Source organism: Lepisma saccharinum, chromosome 7 (assembly GCF_977018435.1).
Source record: "Lepisma saccharinum chromosome 7, izLepSacc3.1, whole genome shotgun sequence".
Taxonomy (NCBI): Eukaryota; Metazoa; Arthropoda; class Insecta; order Zygentoma; family Lepismatidae; genus Lepisma; species Lepisma saccharinum.
This window is the reverse complement of record NC_139235.1, coordinates 60,391,721-60,410,521: the sequence shown is the minus strand read 5'-3', so window position 1 is coordinate 60,410,521 and position 18,801 is coordinate 60,391,721. Positions and strand designations below refer to the sequence as shown.

Below are 18,801 nucleotides of genomic sequence, written 5' to 3'. Positions count from 1 at the left end.
TTTTGTCATTAGTATTGTGTGATGGATTTTCATTTATTATAAATCGGCTATTGCAGTTAAAAATTTTGAATCACTATATCAGACCTTCAAACAAGATTATGAACAAAGTATACGAGCTGACCACAACCACAATTATATGGTTTTAGAACAATACTTAATAACTTCTTAATTTATGAAAAATTAAGGATAGTTATAAAAATACAATTCAGGATATATTAATGTTATAAATATATACGTTTACTACACCTGCCAGTTTAGTGCTTCTAATATAAATGTAAAATTACTATCATGCCACCAAAGATTTTTTTTCTTATCCACTATGTCAGTTGAAATTGTTATATTTTATCGGAGAGTCGGCGATACTAGTAATAATATGGCACAAATTGATTGAAATTAACGAACTCAAAAAATAAGTGAATAAAGAGGTCAAGCTTGATTGACATGAATAGCTAAAATTCATGATTGAGATTCTAATATTCAAAGTAAATGAACAATAGAGTTGTCCACTGTACTGACAGATGAATAGAACGCATTCACATTAGAGAATTGCTTTTAGTTATTACAATTTGTCATTGATGATTAATGATAAATAACATTCAACTCACTACTTCATAGGTATGTCTTAACTAAGGATTTAAAAATAATGCTTCAGAATGCAAAGTAAAAGCATAATTGCATAAAAATTCCACTTGTATTTAGTTTTTTTCATCTATATGCGCTAGTGCAAGTAAATATAAATGGCATTATATGTGGCACGAAATACCTTACAATTTGACTCTATAATTGCCACTTGCTGATACTTATTTTGACAATTCTTCACTATTGTGTAAGAATCATGAAAGTGTATAGCTGAGTCTATTCTTCAGATATCTTCCAAATTTACAATCCACACTAGACAAAAGTACACAAACAAACTTGAAATTTTTCGTACACTTATTCCATGTTTTGTTACAGAAGTATATAAAAATATAGACTGCTTATTATGAGAATACGTGATAATATCAGTGACGCATATGTTATTCGATAAAAATTTCCCAGTGAGACACTTATATTATCCAATCAATGCTTGATGCATAAGCGCCCATGAAGGAAACGATGCGATTTATAATATTAATGTTTAGTCATAGTTATTTATATATCTAATATTTATATAGCTGTAGTAGTGAGAAATTTGCAACATTGCTGTTAGAGTTATGTAAACTTAGTCAATAGGGCTGTAATATAAAAAGTGTTATACAAAAATGTATTAAGAATTTATTAGAGAAGAAAGGTGAAGAAGACACAATGAACTGGAATGGGGGACTGAAGTTAAACAAAGAATGGAAGAAGATGTTAGAAAGAGCGGAAAGGACAAGAGAGAAAGATGAGAGGAGAAGGAAGAAAAATGAAGGAAAAAGACCGTGAGAAATAAAGCCCAACCACATTCTATATGGAAGTAAATATGTTAGGTGAAAGTTCAGTTGAAAAGAGAAAGCCACCTGATTTTTGTGTCTATGAGAGTGTGTGCTTTGTATTTGACATGTACACAAACACATACAAAGAAACACACGCCATCATGCACCACAACTATGAACTCAACATAGACAGTGGTCAGGCACAGAATACTTGGTTTCCCTTACTGCAGCAATTAACACCGGTCAACAGCAGACAACACGTACAGGCGACAACAGCACACCTAGCGGCGATTTAGGAAAAAACAGCAGAAACGCGCCAAGCAACAAGGATGGTGACATTGTCTACAGAAATTAATAGAAAATTACTTAAAACAATTTCGCGGAAAACGTGAGTACCTTTATTATCAAAATAAGTATTTTGACAGTTTAGATAGTCTGTTAGTGTAACTAATTCCAGACATTGTCTTGGGTTAGAATTTATTTCTTCTCTCAAATAAGTGAGGTTGTCTTATTTTTTCCAGTTCCATGCCAACTGCCTTAAAATCCTTGGATCTGAGCTACAATGAGCTGGACCAAATTCCCTTCGAGGCCCTTCGACCACTGCGGGCTTTGGACTGGTTGAATTTGCACAGGTAAGTGCAGACATTTTGCCTATTCTGTAGTTGTAAGAATAGTTCATGTTGAATAAATCAGAGTTGATATAAGTCCAGGAAATCATACATTCTCATGGGTTTCGCAACAGGTCCGGAACGCTTTTTCTCGCACAATTTAAAATCGGTCGAAGTTGCGTATTATTCTATTTTAAATACGAAACTTGAACCAGATTTAAATTCATGCGGGAAAAGGTTCCTGACCGTATTTAAATTCATCCGAAATAAAAAGGTTCCTTGAACGTATTTAAATTCATCCGAAATAAAAAGGTTCCTTGACCGTATTTAAATTCATCCGAAACAAAAAGGTTCCTTGACCGTATTTAAATTCATCCGAAATAAAAAGGTTCCTTGACCGTATTTAAATTCATCCGAAATAAAAAGCTTTCTTGTCCGTATTTAAATTCATCCGAAATAAAAAGGTTCCTTGACCGTACTTAAATTCATCCGAAATAAAAAGGTTCCTTGACCGTATTTAAATTCATCCGAAATAAAAAGGTTCCTTGACCGTATTTAAATTCATCCGAAATAAAAAGGTTCCTTGACCGTACTTAAATTCATCCGAAATAAAAAGCTTTCTTGTCCGTATTTAAATTCATCCGAAATAAAAAGGTTCCTTGACCGTACTTAAATTCATCCGAAATAAAAAGCTTTCTTGTCCGTATTTAAATTCATCCGAAATAAAAAGGTTCCTTGACCGTACTTAAATTCATCCGAAATAAAAAGGTTCCTTGACCGTATTTAAATTCATCCGAAATAAAAAGGTTCCTTGACCGTATTTAAATTCATCCGAAATAAAAAGGTTCCTTGACCGTATTTAAATTCATCCGAAATAAAAAGGTTCCTTGACCGTATTTAAATTCATCCGAAACAAAAAGGTTCCTGACCGTATTTAAATTCATCCGAAATAAAAAGGTTCCTTGACCGTATTTAAATTCATCCGAAATAAAAAGGTTCCTTGACCGTACTTAAATTCATCCGAAATAAAAAGGTTCCTTGACCGTATTTAAATTCATCCGAAATAAAAAGGTTCCTTGACCGTATTTAAATTCATCCGAAATAAAAAGGTTCCTTGACCGTATTTAAATTCATCCGAAATAAAAAGGTTCCTTGACCGTATTTAAATTCATCCGAAATAAAAAGGTTCCTTGACCGTATTTAAATTCATCCGAAATAAAAAGGTTCCTTGACCGTACTTAAATTCATCCGAAATAAAAAGGTTCCTTGACCGTATTTAAATTCATCCGAAATAAAAAGGTTCCTTGACCGTATTTAAATTCATCCGAAATAAAAAGGTTCCTTGACCGTATTTAAATTCATCCGAAATAAAAAGCTTTCTTGTCCGTATTTAAATTCATCCGAAATAAAAAGGTTCCTTGACCGTATTTAAATTCATCCGAAATAAAAAGCTTTCTTGTCCGTATTTAAATTCATCCGAAATAAAAAGGTTCCTTGACCGTACTTAAATTCATCCGAAATAAAAAGCTTTCTTGTCCGTATTTAAATTCATCCGAAATAAAAAGGTTCCTTGACCGTACTTAAATTCATCCGAAATAAAAAGCTTTCTTGTCCGTATTTAAATTCATCCGAAATAAAAAGGTTCCTTGACCGTACTTAAATTCATCCGAAATAAAAAGGTTCCTTGACCGTATTTAAATTCATCCGAAATAAAAAGGTTCCTTGACCGTATTTAAATTCATCCGAAATAAAAAGGTTCCTTGACCGTATTTAAATTCATCCGAAATAAAAAGGTTCCTTGACCGTATTTAAATTCATCCGAAACAAAAAGGTTCCTGACCGTATTTAAATTCATCCGAAATAAAAAGGTTCCTTGACCGTATTTAAATTCATCCGAAATAAAAAGCTTTCTTGTCCGTATTTAAATTCATCCGAAATAAAAAGGTTCCTTGACCGTACTTAAATTCATCCGAAATAAAAAGCTTTCTTGTCCGTATTTAAATTCATCCGAAATAAAAAGGTTCCTTGACCGTATTTAAATTCATCCGAAATAAAAAGGTTCCTTGACCGTATTTAAATTCATCCGAAATAAAAAGCTTTCTTGTCCGTATTTAAATTCATCCGAAATAAAAAGGTTCCTTGACCGTACTTAAATTCATCCGAAACAAAAAGGTTCCTTGACCGTATTTAAATTCATCCGAAACAAAAAGGTTCCTGACCGTATTTAAATTCATCCAGGAAAAGGTTCCTGGATCGAATTGAAATACTTTAAGTATAAACAGGTTTTTTACGATCTAGAACCCTTTCCACTTGCTGATTTTCTCTCCAGGACGAGAATTGAATTTATTTGCAACTCCTGGACCTTTAGCAACCTTGGAATAAATACTTTACCGCTTCATTCTCTACTCTGAAAACATTTGAAAGTTTATTTCCAAGGCTGCTTTCATACCTAAGTGACAAGCGACATAGACACTTGGAACAGAATGAAGAGCAAGTTACAACGCCCTTACTCGGCATTTCCCTCCATAGCGTGCACCGTATCGCATGGGCATGCTCAGTGCATGCATTTCACCATGTTAAAATGTGGCGCTGAAATCTGATGCACAGTAAACATTATCCCGAGAAACGCTTAGTGAGACCATTGAATGCTTCGGAAGCTTCATTGACGTTGACTGGGCGAATACTCAACATTACTCAAATTACTACCGACAAAAACTCAAATTACTAGTTGTTACTGCAGAGCATCAATGCCACCTGGTGATGGCAATCTGAACTGTTTTTTTCGTCAGCATACACTTCCTCATGGTAAATATTATAATATCTCAAAACGATGCATTGTGCACATTTCTGTTGCAATTAGTTTTTCAAATGGCACAAAAATTGCATAACTTTCCTCTACTAATGACGTGACTTAAATATCGGCTACGAAAGATAGGCGTATTTCTTCCATTGCGGTGTTTACAACGTTTGTGTGTTGAGGCAAGAGAAAGAAAGTGCAGCTGCCACACCTCGTGTCCTTCTCGCCCCATTTCTCCCTTCTACGACCGCCCTATTTTTGTCCTTAAAGACTACGACCGTGGAAACCGAAACAAGCGAGGAGAACGCCCTGATTTACAGGATCGCCTAGCTCCAGCCCTCGCTCATTCTTATTCACCCCCGCTCCCTTCGCCGCCCCCGGAGAAAGAGAGGCCTTGTTCTCAGAACTTCCCCCGTTCTTCCATTTCGGATTCTGCCGCCACAAAATTTCCGTGCGATAACTTCCTGATTGGATGCGAATTGTCGTGGAAACTCCTTCGCCCGACTGAATCGGAATAATATAGACGGAAGCGGGAATCGGGAAAGTTTTGCCACCTTCGGAACAGAAATCTTCAGGAAAAAACCAAAATGTCTCCGATGATTTTTCCGCTAGGCTGATCTCCTTGCAGACTTCTCTCCCGGGGCGAAGAGGAACTTTTCGATTCGTATGCACGTAATAGATGGCCTCTTCTTTACATTATTATCAAAATTTATATAATATATTTTGTTCTACTTTTGAATTTTCGTTCCTTTCTGCTTCGGATGCGTCGCTTTCTGTCCCTTGCTATAAATGAATGACATAATTTTTGGGTGCGTCGGCACATGTAGCCAATACGAGGAATACTACTCTTTCATCTATATACCTTACCTTACAGTTAGAAAGGGGTGGAAAGAGTCCCTCAACAAAGTTTATAAGTGCAGGTTGTAAAGGGGACTGGGCAGAACATACAGAACACATTAAAAAGGTAAGAAGAAACTAACAATTTTCTTAGACTTAGTTAGCCACGCTCTTCTCAAAACGATAAACGCATTTGTTATAATACAAGGTGGCGCAAAAGTCATCACCTGATTTTCTCAGCCTATTGCTTGGGTTTTAAATTAAACAAAGTAGGTTTTTGTGTTAAACTTTCATTGTTACTTGTAAGTTTTATGTCCTCAATGTTTAAAGATAACATCCAATAAATGACCACCATTCGAATTGATGCAAATTTTGGGCTCTTTTTATTGCGTTTCCGATGGTGTTGGAAATCTGCGGGGAAATGTTTTCAATTTCATGCTGAATATTGTCCTTTGGTTTGCTGAAATGTCTCTGGCTTATTCACATAAACCAATGACTTCAAATATCCCCAAAGGAAAAATCTGGAGAGGTCAAATCGGGGGACCTGGCCGGACATGACAAATCACCAAAACGGGATATTAATCTGTCCGGAAAGGTGTCACGCAAAATTGTCAAATTTTTCCACGTTCTTGTGGGGCACATTTATTCATTTTAGCAAACAATAAATTTCGTGAGTATCTTCTACTCGTATTTAACTGATAAAACACTACTGATATAAACAGCAAGATATCAACATAAACGCCAGTTCAAATAGGATGATGACTTTTGCGCCAACCGACGCCCCAGAACAAGTCTAAATCGAGTGCTCTGCAGAGGCTCACCGTGGTCGGCCTGCTGAGAAGACACTGTTTCTCCTCTCCCAGCAGACAAGTATGTTCCAAGTCCAAGTCACACTATGACGTTAAGTGGTCGCCTTTCACCTCGATAACAAAGCTACCCGGTTGGAGTCCCGGTCTGTACATGGAACGTCAATATAATCTAGTTATTGCTCATCCTCATTGTCGCGATAAGCCAAAACTAAAATAAAAGCAATAATAAATAAGAGAAATGCAAAATTTCTTGCATGATTCTTCCTTGTTCACGAACAACAGTGTGGGCTTCCCCGATGGCGTAGTGGTAACGTCGTCGCCTTGTAATCTAGGAGTCACTTGTTGGTGCCGGCGCAGGGACATAGTGGTTCGAATTCCTCTTTAAACTGCACGTCCATTCCAGATTAGCCTAACTGTACATAATGTGGACTTAAAAAAATCTCAAACCAACAACAATTGTTGAAAGTGGCTCAGTCCTTCGCGGTGGAATTATTCTCCAAACGCCCTTGTTGGGGCACAGTCCAGGTGGCTTCCATCGGGATAAGACCTGGAGACCCGCAGGAATCCTCAAACCCAAGAGCTGAAACGAAACCATCTTATCGAGAAGCCGCCGCAACATTCAACGACTTTCGGTCGAAGCTATTTCCGCTGAGGACATCATCGCACATATGTCCATTTCAGTGTTGCAAACGTTGTTCTTTTTGCACGTACGCTCATGGGAAAGTTCCAACACAAGTTCAAAATCTTATTTTTAAGTCCGCTTTTACGCTCGGATAGGGCAATCTGGACCGAGCCTGCAGTTTAAAGTGAAATTGTAACCTCTGTAAAATATGCTTCCACCGGGAATCGAACCCGGGACACCTTGATCACAAGGCTTCCGCGTTATCACTATGCCATCGGGGAGGCCCGAAGAGTTATAACAAACAATTGTATTTGTTTTGTGATAATGTAGTTATCTAACATCTCTTTCTACCCATTGCAACGACGATTAGATGAAGTAAGTGATAAGACCACGGAATGTTACACAGACGTACCCGAAATAAGAACATTCGAAGTCTTCGTGATTGGAACATTGGACGCGAGAGGCTACTATAAGAATCGTAATAGACCTGCCTAACATGTTAATAAGGTATGTCTCTTCTTAGAATATTAAGAGATTGAACCCAAGTTCAGAACATGTATGCTCCATTTTTCATTCGATGAGGTATTTTATGTAGTCACACTTACCCTAGAAAGTACAAAAATAGAGTACATAACCAAATTACATGCATACACACAAAAATGATAAATGTACAAAATGAGAAAAATGAAAAAGAAAAAAATAATCATCACGTTTTTCTGCCTCACCATGTATTTGGGTATAACTTAACAAGAATTCTTCAAGATGGTTTGCGGATGGGACATTTAAAGTTGCACCGACTTGATTTTATCAGCTGCATGCAATCAATGTGCAGATGGAGAGCTCGGTTCTTTCAGCATTATACGTCTTGATGGCAGACATATGGTAAACATATGATGGCAAACAAGTAGGTGGAATGTCTTCCTTCTTTCTCGTGAAAGTGAAGATGTTCTTATTAATACTTATTGTCAACCATTACTCTCTTTTATGTCATTTTAAACCTTATGTAACATTCCTTCAACTCCATTACACCTATTTTTTAACTCGTTAAAACGAGGATTCTCGTGAAAGTGGGGATTTCGACTTCTGAAAATGACCTAATATTCGTACTCTTTTGAAACATTAAAAAAATCTGTCCTTGTAGGGTTTGTAAAGATAAGGCACGAAATGTTAAGCAGCAAAATGCTCAGGCACCATAGTGTATAGCACCAAAACGTCCTGACATCAAAACGACCTAGCACCAAAACGTCCTGGCACCAAAATCTCCTGGCACCAAAATGTTCTGGCACGGAAATGTCCGACACGAAAATGTCCTAGAACCAAAATGTACGACACGAAAATGTCATAGAACCAAAATATCCGACACGAAAATGTCATAGATCCAAAATGTCCTGTCACCAAAATGTCCAAGGACCAAAACGTCCTGGCACAAAAATGTCTTGGCACCAAAATGTCGGACACGAAAATGTCCTAGTACCAAAACGTCCTGGCACGAAAATGTCTTGGCACCAAATTGTCCGACACGAAAATGTCCTAGTACCAAAATGTCCTGGCATCAAAATGTCTTGGCACCAAAATGTCCGACACGAAAATGTCCTGGCACGAAATTGTCCGACGAAAATGTCAGATTCCCAATTGAAATATTTGACTAGATAGGGAGAGAGAGAGAGAGAGAGAGAGAGAGAGAGAGAGAGAGAGATTGGATTGGATTGATTTGTTGTTTTAAGTCCACTTTATGCACAGTAAGGCTAATCGGGACTGGACCTACAGTTTAAAGTGGGATCCGAACCACTGTTCCATGTGCCTCCAGTCCTTGATTACAAGTCAACAACGCTACCACTGCGCCATCGGGGAGGCCCGGGTAAGGCTCGGCCGACGCCAGGGTATCTGTTTTTGAATTTTTCTCTTCTTTGGAAAAAAGACGATGATACAGTGGAACCTTAATAACTCGAACTTGAGGGGAAAAAGAAGAAAATTGAGGTATCAAGGATTTCGACTTACCAAGGTTCGAGTTATTGAGGGCCAAAATCGCCGACTTCGAGTTATAGAGGTCTAACGTTTACTGACCCTTCTGAACTGGGGGAGTTCAAGTCCCGACATGATTGTTGATCACCTGACATTGTACGTACGCACCCTACACTTGGACTTATTGAGGTCCGTGCGTCTAAAACTTCGAGTTATAGAGGTGATTACAATTTAACATCGACTCATAGACGTGTTTCATTTTCTAACTTCGAGTTATTGAGCTCGAACGGCATCCATAAACTGTACAAAAAATTCGTGTTATCAAGGATTTATTCGAGTTGTTGATGTAAAATTAGTATTGAGTGTTATGGATAATTGAAGGGGATTACAAAAAATTCGACTTATCAAGGAATTCGAGATGTTGAGGTTCGAGCTATGAAGGTTCCACTGTATTCCAATTTTTCAAGAATTGCATCTGCTTAGAATTCCTTCTAGAGCATTCACGTGAATCTTCGTGTGGTTTGCTTTCATTGTTGCAAAAAACTGCTCTCTTTAAGCCATGGTGCTAACCACTCCGTCTATGGTCGGCTAGCATTAATAGAAACCTAACCGTAACCATTTGTTTTAGGTAGGAAAGGGAGTGACGTGTTTTGTAAAACTAGCAAGTATTCTCTAGTTCATAGCTTTGTACGTGCTTGGGACGTAATCCTATAACGAGTTCTTTGCAGATTCGGGTGCGTATCTCGAGTAACGCCAACTGCACAAATTCAACAAGAACAATGCCAGACATTCGAGGTATTGGAAACATTCTGGTTACTTCTACATATCGACCTCCAACTTGGGACTCTTGGCAGCACCTTCGCATTTCCTCAGGGGCGGGAGTGCGCTGTGTCCTTTTCACAATTGTAACCTGTTTGAAACCACAAGCAGCAGAGGAAACGTCCAATGCTTTCGTCTTCAAACGCAGAAACGCGATTCGGCTTGAAGCGTCCCACAACTCAGCCTTTGCCGTGGCAGAAGCAGACGGTTGCTTCCCCCGTCTTTTGAGATAAAGCAACTCCCTCGCGCCATAGAGAGGATGCGGAGGTCTTTCCCACCATCCAGGTTCCCCATTCTGCCCCTCACACCTCCATTGTTATGGATCCCATTGTTGTTTTGCGTGTCAGCATTGTTGTTGCCTAGCCTCAAGTTGCGGCCAGCGCCGGAGAGCTCCCTAGCGGCGGACGGCGGAATTAATTGCCCTATTTTCCGTCGGTGACAAATAAGAGCGTTCGGAGATGGAGAAGAGGGTGTGGGGGCCGTTGATGAATGAGACCGGAAAACATTGAAGGAAGCTGCATCTCCTGCTTGGACCAAGAGCGTGACGAACGGTCATTTGGGTCTCAATGAAAGGAAATTCGTTTCTGCCGTTAAAGCAGGTTTTCTCGTAGAATGAGAAACGTGGACAAAGAGTTACAAAGCAACGTTACAGTGCACAGAGAGATTCAGTGAAACGGGAAAATAATTTTTAGAAACGAACTCCTTGTTAGGAGGTTGTTTACAAAGAGAAGGCACGTCCGCTAGGGTATAATTCACATATTAAAAATTCCAGAGTTCGAATCCCGGCCTTAATTTCATCACATCATCAATCATCTCGATGTTCGTGATTAGTCAAATGTGGCAGAAAAGCGAAGTAAAATGAACTAAATGAATCAACACATTGAAAATTTAACAAATTCATTAAAGAGTAAAATTATTATTTCTCTCTCTGCAGAAGAGGGGAGGGGGAGATTAAGAGAAACAACGAAAGATAGAAATGTTTATTTATTTGAAGTTTCCAGTACAGCATAAGTCATTTTAAACAGGAAAGAAACAACAATAATAAAAAACAAAACACTATCAAGATAAACAGAGCTTAGTTTCACAATAATATTACTTATGTATAATTTTTGTAGGTTGGTGATAGAAGTGTAATAAATGCTGAAAATATCTATTCCGTTTGAGAAAATTGTTCAACTGGTTCGGTAGGCTATGGATTAAAGAACGTTGAACGAGTGAGAGTCTGGGAGTTGAAAAATGGAAAGTTTCCTTGCTCCGTATTTTATGTCTACGCACTCTGACGAAGAGTTCATGAATTGGGATGCTTGCTACATCTCAAGTTACCATTTATGACCTTGTGAAGAAATTTCATTTCTGCAATGTATCTACGTGCTTCTGGAATATTTATATGTAAATTTTCGAGCAGATCCCTCTTGGATAGGTGTCTCACTCTTAAGTCGAACGATAGAGTGGAAAAAGCTGAGAACACCTATCGATCTTGGAGGTATGAGAAGGGGCAGTCATGTTACAGATGAATGAACAGAGAAAGAAAAGAGGTAACGAAAACAGAGATGGAACGCGATAAAAACAAAAGGGTATGTAATAATTTCGTTACTCATGATTTTGTGTAAAGGGTGAATGTTGATTGATTTTGTTTCTTTTCCCTCCTTTTTCTACCACGTTTTGGCTAATCGCGACGATGAGAATAAGTGATGATATGATAAAACTGATGAAGGGAAACTCTCAAACAACGCCCATGACAAGGTCTGGGATTCGAACCCGGGAATCTTGGCATCGTACCGTACTGTGCTAACCACCAAGGAGGTTCATGTAAAGCGTGAAAGTGTCCGAGAAATAAAGTTCAGGTAGCTTTCACAAAGTCAAATACGCATACATGTGTGTGTGTGTGTGTGTGTGTTGACAAAGAAAGCTATTTTGTTGTTTATTATTAGCAGAGTCAGATGTAATTTAGAAACCAGTGATAGTTACCATGGAGCTATAGTGTTTACATTGTTAAACATTTAGTCCAGTGACTCAAAATAGGAATGATATATTTTTTTTAAATTTTAATTGCACACTATACACAATAAGGCTAATCGGGACTGGACCTACAGTTTAAAGTGGGATCCGAACCACTTGTGCCTCCACCAGGTATCGAACCCGGGACCCCTTGATTACAATGCGATGACGTTACCATTTAGCCATCAGGAAGGCCCCCAAAATAAGAATAATTGGATTAGGATATAATGACAGTTAAAGATAAGGTGAAGTTGCCCCATGCTCACTGGTGTGTGTGTGTATGTGGGGGTGGGGGGGTGGGGAGGGCCCCACACGATCTCGAACGGAAGGTACATCTCAAAAAATTCATCGGCTATTCTCACAATTAAAAGACAAGGTTAGAGAAACAGTGCGAAATAACTAAACAAAATACAATACGGAAAGCTAAACTGGTGCTCAGTTGTTGGTAAATTCCCAAGGAGTCTGCAACACTGCAGGTCGATTGCCTGCAGACGACATATAACCAGCACGAAAGAAACACGTCAAGCACTACAGAAAACTAGAGCAGGAAGAAATATGTAAGGGTAGAAAGAAATAATAAGGGGGGAAAACAGAAAACGAGTTGGTGCTACTGCAACTCTGGCAAATTTTCAAATGAAGGGCATTTCTATGCAAATTGCCGGGTGATGGGTTGGGTGAGCGTGTAGGGTAAAGAGAGAAGAAAATGGTCGGGGTGTAAAGCGATGCTGAATCCACGCATTTCTTCGATCTGCGAGCACCCTAGCGTCTCTTTGTAAAACAAATGGGAACGACGACGAAATTGGGCAAAAGGAACTCTAACTTTTTGTCAAACTTTCTTCTCGCTCTTTTTCTGTCTAACGTGATATCTTTATTCTTTGATGATCTTTGCTATCTCTCCGTTTTCGTATTGCCTTTTATTCCCTGCTGAGAGTCAATGCAACGTACACAAATGGTCATGGTCAGAGACTCATTATGCCAGAAGGGCAACTCGCCTTAGTTGTGCAAAATCGCTCTCGTGTACACGCGTGGATCGTCTATTGGTTTCGGCAAGTGTACAAGTGTAAGGCTGAAATGTGCCATATATATATTCAGTGAAGCCTAGGCTGTGTGTCATGTGTTGCTTTGAAGCTGTCCTGTGTTACCATCCTCAGTATTATCACATATATTTTAGATTTGGTCTACTAACAGGAGTCCCCTCTACAATTATATATGCTAAGGCTTGACAATTTACCTACCTTAATATTATATAATATTTTAGCAGAGTTAGAGGCCTTTTGTGGGACGTACGAGAAATAAATGTTATTTTAATAGTTTACTAATGAAACTCAACAAACAGAACTTTTGATTATATAGAACATTTTAAATATTTTCAACAGGAAATTTCCTAACTACATTTCAATTCATCAATTGTATGACATATATATAAATCTGACTAACATTAATAATTGTAATTATAAATACAAACTTTATACAGGCCAAAAACACGTGTACCTGAATCAGATTGCGATTCTTATCTTGTTTTGAGGTCTTATTTTTAATTTGAAAATATTTATCAGCAATTTGCTAGGGGGAAATTCTAAATCTAATCGAACGCTGAGGGGTATGATTTGTAGATATCGGATATATCGGAAATAACCATCCGAGTATTGATAGTAGTAAACACCAAATAAACAAATAGTGCGCAAACAAAAATAATTAAATAACGCATGTAATATGAATAAATGAATCTTTAACTTAAACTTAATTATATTATTAATACTACCAGTACAGAAACGATCACTTCAGAAAACACCGATTCCACCAGTACTATGTAGAATAGCGCGAAGTAAACCCAACAGCTGATAGAATAAGAGAGAGCCCTGCGTACAACGCGAGAGACTTACCTTCCCTCGGTCACATGACGTGTGACGTAACACTTCCCAAAAGATAAACGAACGACTAACTTCTAGCACACAATCTGATTCAGATTATTTTGCAAGCGAGGAATAGAGTTACATCTGACATCTATACTACAGCACCATGGTCTAGATAGCAGGACTGGTTCTTCCGACATTAGCATTGCTAACCCCTTAGTCCTATATAAAGCGAGTTTCCCAACCTTTATTGTATCAAAAAAGTAAGAGATTGTAACGGTCAGAGGGGCACTATTAATATGCAAGAGAATAAAATTTGGTTACAGCAATTTCCTATACTGTCATTAAGACTATAGACGTAGTAAGGTAGAAACTGTTTTGTGCTTACCCAAAAGCAATGATCTTGGGGTCCTATCTCGAACTTACTTCCTATGGGAGACTCTTGAACTGCTATGCTCACTGCGCTGGTTACATGGATCAATTTTAAAATATTGAATGCGTGATATGAAAAATGCTTGCGTGTCACTAGAGAAGCAAAGAGGAAACCATTGATTAATACATATTACACTACGACGCCAGGAGTCCCGGGTTCGAATCCCGTCCTGGCATGGATGTTTGTGAGTCTCCATGCATCAATTTCATCATATTATTACTCATCCTCATCTTCGCAGATTAGCCAAAAGTGGCAGAAAAGCTATGTCAAATGAAGCAAATCAATCAATCAATCAATCATTGATTAATGAACAATTTCTGCCACTATTATGGGAAGATCAAATTAAGCAAATCAATAAATCAATCAACCATTGATTAATGAACAATTTCTGCCACTACTATGGGAAGATAATGTTAAGTTTCAAAATTCAAGTACTTAGGAGTACGAATACTAACAAATGAAAATGGTATTAAAGACGAAATAAAAAGCAGGCTTCATTCAGGAAATGCGTGTTACTTTTGTCTTCATAAACTTGTGTCTTCTCGTTTAATATCTATGAAACTATAAGTTAAAATACTATACAAAACAGTAATTTTGCCTGTAATATTATATGATTTGATTTGATTTTAAAATTGTGGGAGCATCAGCACTTAGGCTATTTTGCTCCCGTCACATTATACGGGGGCCAGCCTCTTATCATTACAAACAACAACACTAACGTTACATAATTAAAAATCTTAAAATGTTCTGACTTCTGTTATTAGCTGAGGCTGTAAACGGGCACTCAGCACACATAAGGACAACAGGACAATACAAACAAAATTATACTGGCCATGGGGCCAGTCGCCAGAGCTTCGTTAGTCTTCAGTCCAGGGTGTACTAACGTGGAAGTGAGGTTGACATTTGGGTGTACTACGTGGAAGGTCACCCCTTACACCCCGTAATATTATATGAATGCGAAACTTAGTCCCTTACATTCAAACAGGAACATAAATTGAGAGTATTTGAAAATAAGATCCTTAGGAAATTATTTGTGCCTAAAAGGGATGAGGAGATAGGTGAGTGTAGAAGGGTAATTTAGAAGTACATAATTTGTATTCATGTCCAGATATTATTACAAAAATGTCGGGACGCGCTAGCAACCGGCGTGGAACCACCCGCTCTGGTAGCGACGCGCTGTTGCCGGATACTTCCATTGTTCTCAGTCCGATTCTGTTCATATTTGAAGGAACAACGTTAATAGGCGGAGAGCTTTTGGTTAAGTGAAGTGCGTTTATATATATATTCAGTCCGATTTCTGTATTGAATACTTTTGTGCGTGAGCGGGCGTTTGTGTGTGCGTTTGTAAGAGTTGTTTGGAGAAATTGTACTGCAATGTCGGAAAGAAGAAATAAAGAAAATTGGTAGCTTCCCAAATTATCTCACTTCACACACCCACATGTGCCTCCCCGATGGAACGGTGGTAGGGTAATTGTCGTTGCCTTTTAATCAAGTAGTTCGATACCCTGTCGAGGCAAATAGTGGTTCGGATCCCACTTCCAACTGTAGGTCCATTACAGATTAGCCGTAGTGTGCATAAGTACACTTTAAAACACCAATTCAATCAATCAATTCACACACAATTGATTTGTTCTTGATAAATTCTTCTCCGTAATACAGTAACTCAGTTCTGTGAAATTCTGTTTTAGAGGTACATTTTTGTAGGTTCCGCAAAATATAATTTAAAACGCGTTAACGAAACCAAGTTGTAAATAATTTGTTTATACGTAATTCGCCCTAATTTTCAAAAAATACATTTCATTTTACGTTCTGAAGCTTCAACAATGTCACAGAAGTATAAATTCCATGTCGTTACCAAACAAAGGGTGAATTTCGTATACAAAAAAAAATAGGCGGGCATAGCTGCTGTCGGTATCGAGTTGCGAAAAAGACGACGAACGCCGCAGTGTGACAAAGAAGGCAAAGAGGGGCGGCATGAAATCAAAGGAGAACGATTTGCCACAGTTGTTAAAACCACAAGACGCCTTTTCTTTTGTAGATAATTGTGATACGATACAACACACAAGTAAAAAGAAGCCGGTAGCTCATGCTTGCAATGTACCATAATAAAAACACAACAAAGGTTCTTTCAGTGAAGGTTTTCGGCTGCTGTGTACAGCAGGAAGAGAAAATGTTTCACGTTTGCCAGAAAATAAAATTCACACGGAAAGTTAACGTTAACCTACAAGAAACTTCAGATTCAAATTTTAGATTCGTTAATTTATCACTTTACGACGGAAATAACATACGCGTATATTAGCATACTAATACGTACGTGCTTAATTTCGCGTGACGTTTTATTTTTTCCCGAGCTTGCCAACAGCTGATTAGCCTGTCCGCCTGTTTGTGCGAACGTGGCAACGCAAAAGAAAAAACAGCCTCATGGCAGGCAACGAGGAGACAGAATTTGGTCACGTTCTGCCGTTCTGCGTTCTGATTGCAAACCGCTTCTTATCGCGGCCCGACTTTAGATTGATTAAATCCAGAAGACTTAGGTGGGCAGGCCATGTGGCACGAATGGGAGAGGAAGGAAAGGTGATGGAACCAGATGGTAAGAGACCAGTAGAAAGACCAAGACGAAGATGGAGGAATAATGTTAAGATGGACCTTAAGGAAATTGGTAGGAATGTAAAAGAGTATATAGATCTTGCTCAGGATAGGGACAGGTGGAAGGCCTGTGTAGCTGCAGCCATGAACCTTCGGGTTCAAGAAGGATAGAGAGTTAGTTAGTTACTATGGCAAGATTGTTCATTGTAATTTTCATTCAGGGAATTCTGCATGCTGAATTTGAAAAAAAATCTCTTTACTTTATAGTCCAGGGGCATTTGAAATACCGTGAGTTTTTGAATGAAGGGAATATATGACTACCGGTAATATGTTGCTAGTGTGGTACACAATAACGTACTACCAGGTGTTTTGCCCGCAATTGTGGCAAAAGGCCTATGTGACGTCATAAATCCAAGATGACTACCGCTTCATGCAACTACGAAAATCCATCATAACTCCTTTAATAGTGGTTCTGAAAAACTTTTTATACATGCATGTTTTGTTCTCAATTGAAAAAGGAACAAAATTGATTCTTACAGTTTTTTCATATCTTGCACTTTTATGGAGATATATCTAGTGAAACTATTTCGTGCCCTTTTCTGCAAGGATTCTATGCATATTTTATACTTTACTTGACATTCTTGCATATAAAGGGGAGAAATTACTGCCTGTGAAATTTTGTTGATACGTACTATTGTGGGGTATTGCCTGTGTGACATCATACATCCAAGATGGCTGCCTCTGCAGACATTAACAAGCAAAAACGACCCTATATACTTAACTTCTTTAGGAGTAATTTTGACCATTTGTAAGTTTGTTGAGTTTTACACGAAGGGAAAAAATGTGTATGGAGGATGATTTCATTCGGAGGCATGCAATCATGTATTACTACAGTTGTTTTGCTGGATAATGTGTCAGATACCATACATGACTTCTCAAATCCAAGATGGCCGCCTTGGAGGTTCTGCACATGAAATACTGTCCATAACCTGATTTAGAGTTCGTTTATCAGATTTTTCCAGATACATTTTCTGTTAATAAATAACAAGTGAAAAATATTAATTATTATTAATATCATTATCATTACTATTATTATAAACATTACAGTAAAGAAGTAGTAACATCGCCTGTGAATTTCGCTTTGTCTTTAAGCAACTCACCTGTTATCAAGATTGAGAGTGGTTGTAATCATTTGGGAAATATCATGCCATCAATACAGTCACTTTATTCAAATTCCTCGTCACTCTGAGTCTCTGTCCTGTAAGTAATTGTTTTCACACTTTTCTTCATCTGCACTAGAAAGACACAGTTCAGTACGTCGCAGGGACTGATCCCGGCATATGCATGAACATTTCCTCTTTCCGCAACCACATGTCAACTGTAATCTTCTCTGAAGTTTTAGGTAGTGTGAATATGACAAGAATGATCTTTTTGTCATCCTCATTTTCTTCTTTCTCCAATCAACAGCCTATTGGGCTGGGTAGATTTGGATGTCTCTTTTCTGCTTTTATTTCACTCCAATACTTGGAAGTAACCCCTCCTGGTGAAAGGTGTGAGGGTCACTTTGTGGCAGCGTTCACACTATCTATTAATGGTATCCCAGTTTATGTTTGTACTTGCAAAAAGTGGTTGTTGAACGCATTTGATGGCGCAGAAGATGATGTGCTTGAATCTCTTGCAACTCTTGGTTCTCCTGGATTCGATGAACAAGATGACAGAATGAACTGATTTATTCTACTTCTTGTTTCTGCTACTTTTGGCTAATTTAAAAGATGAAAATGAATTATATGATGAAATAGATGAAAGGACAACCACAAACACAACACCCCTTTCTCACAAGGCGATGACTGTGCCATCGGCGAGGCCCTAGACGTCAGAACAATGTTGGTCTGCAAAATGCATCAAGGGTGTACTTAGTGGAAGTGAAGTTGATATTTGGGTGTCTCTTACACCCCGAATATGATGACAGAATTTTTAAGATGACAGGATTTCACGACACCAAAATCAAATACTTCGGCGAAATACGATGGTATCTGTTCTCGAAAAGGGATGTTCAAGGCTCACGTCTTGCTCCAACCAAAGT

At 38.3% G+C, this 18,801-nt stretch overlaps 1 protein-coding gene across 1 annotated transcript in view; it reads left to right on the top strand.

Annotated features, from left to right (window-relative positions):
• The window catches only part of LOC145989867 (chaoptin), an 838,754-nt gene that overhangs the window by 751,785 nt on the left and 68,168 nt on the right, over positions 1–18,801 (top strand). Inside the window, exon 5 of the mRNA XM_083125332.1 lies at positions 1,916–2,026. Coding sequence (XP_082981458.1) covers positions 1,916–2,026 — 111 coding nt within the window. The remainder of the gene's footprint in view (positions 1–1,915; positions 2,027–18,801) is intronic.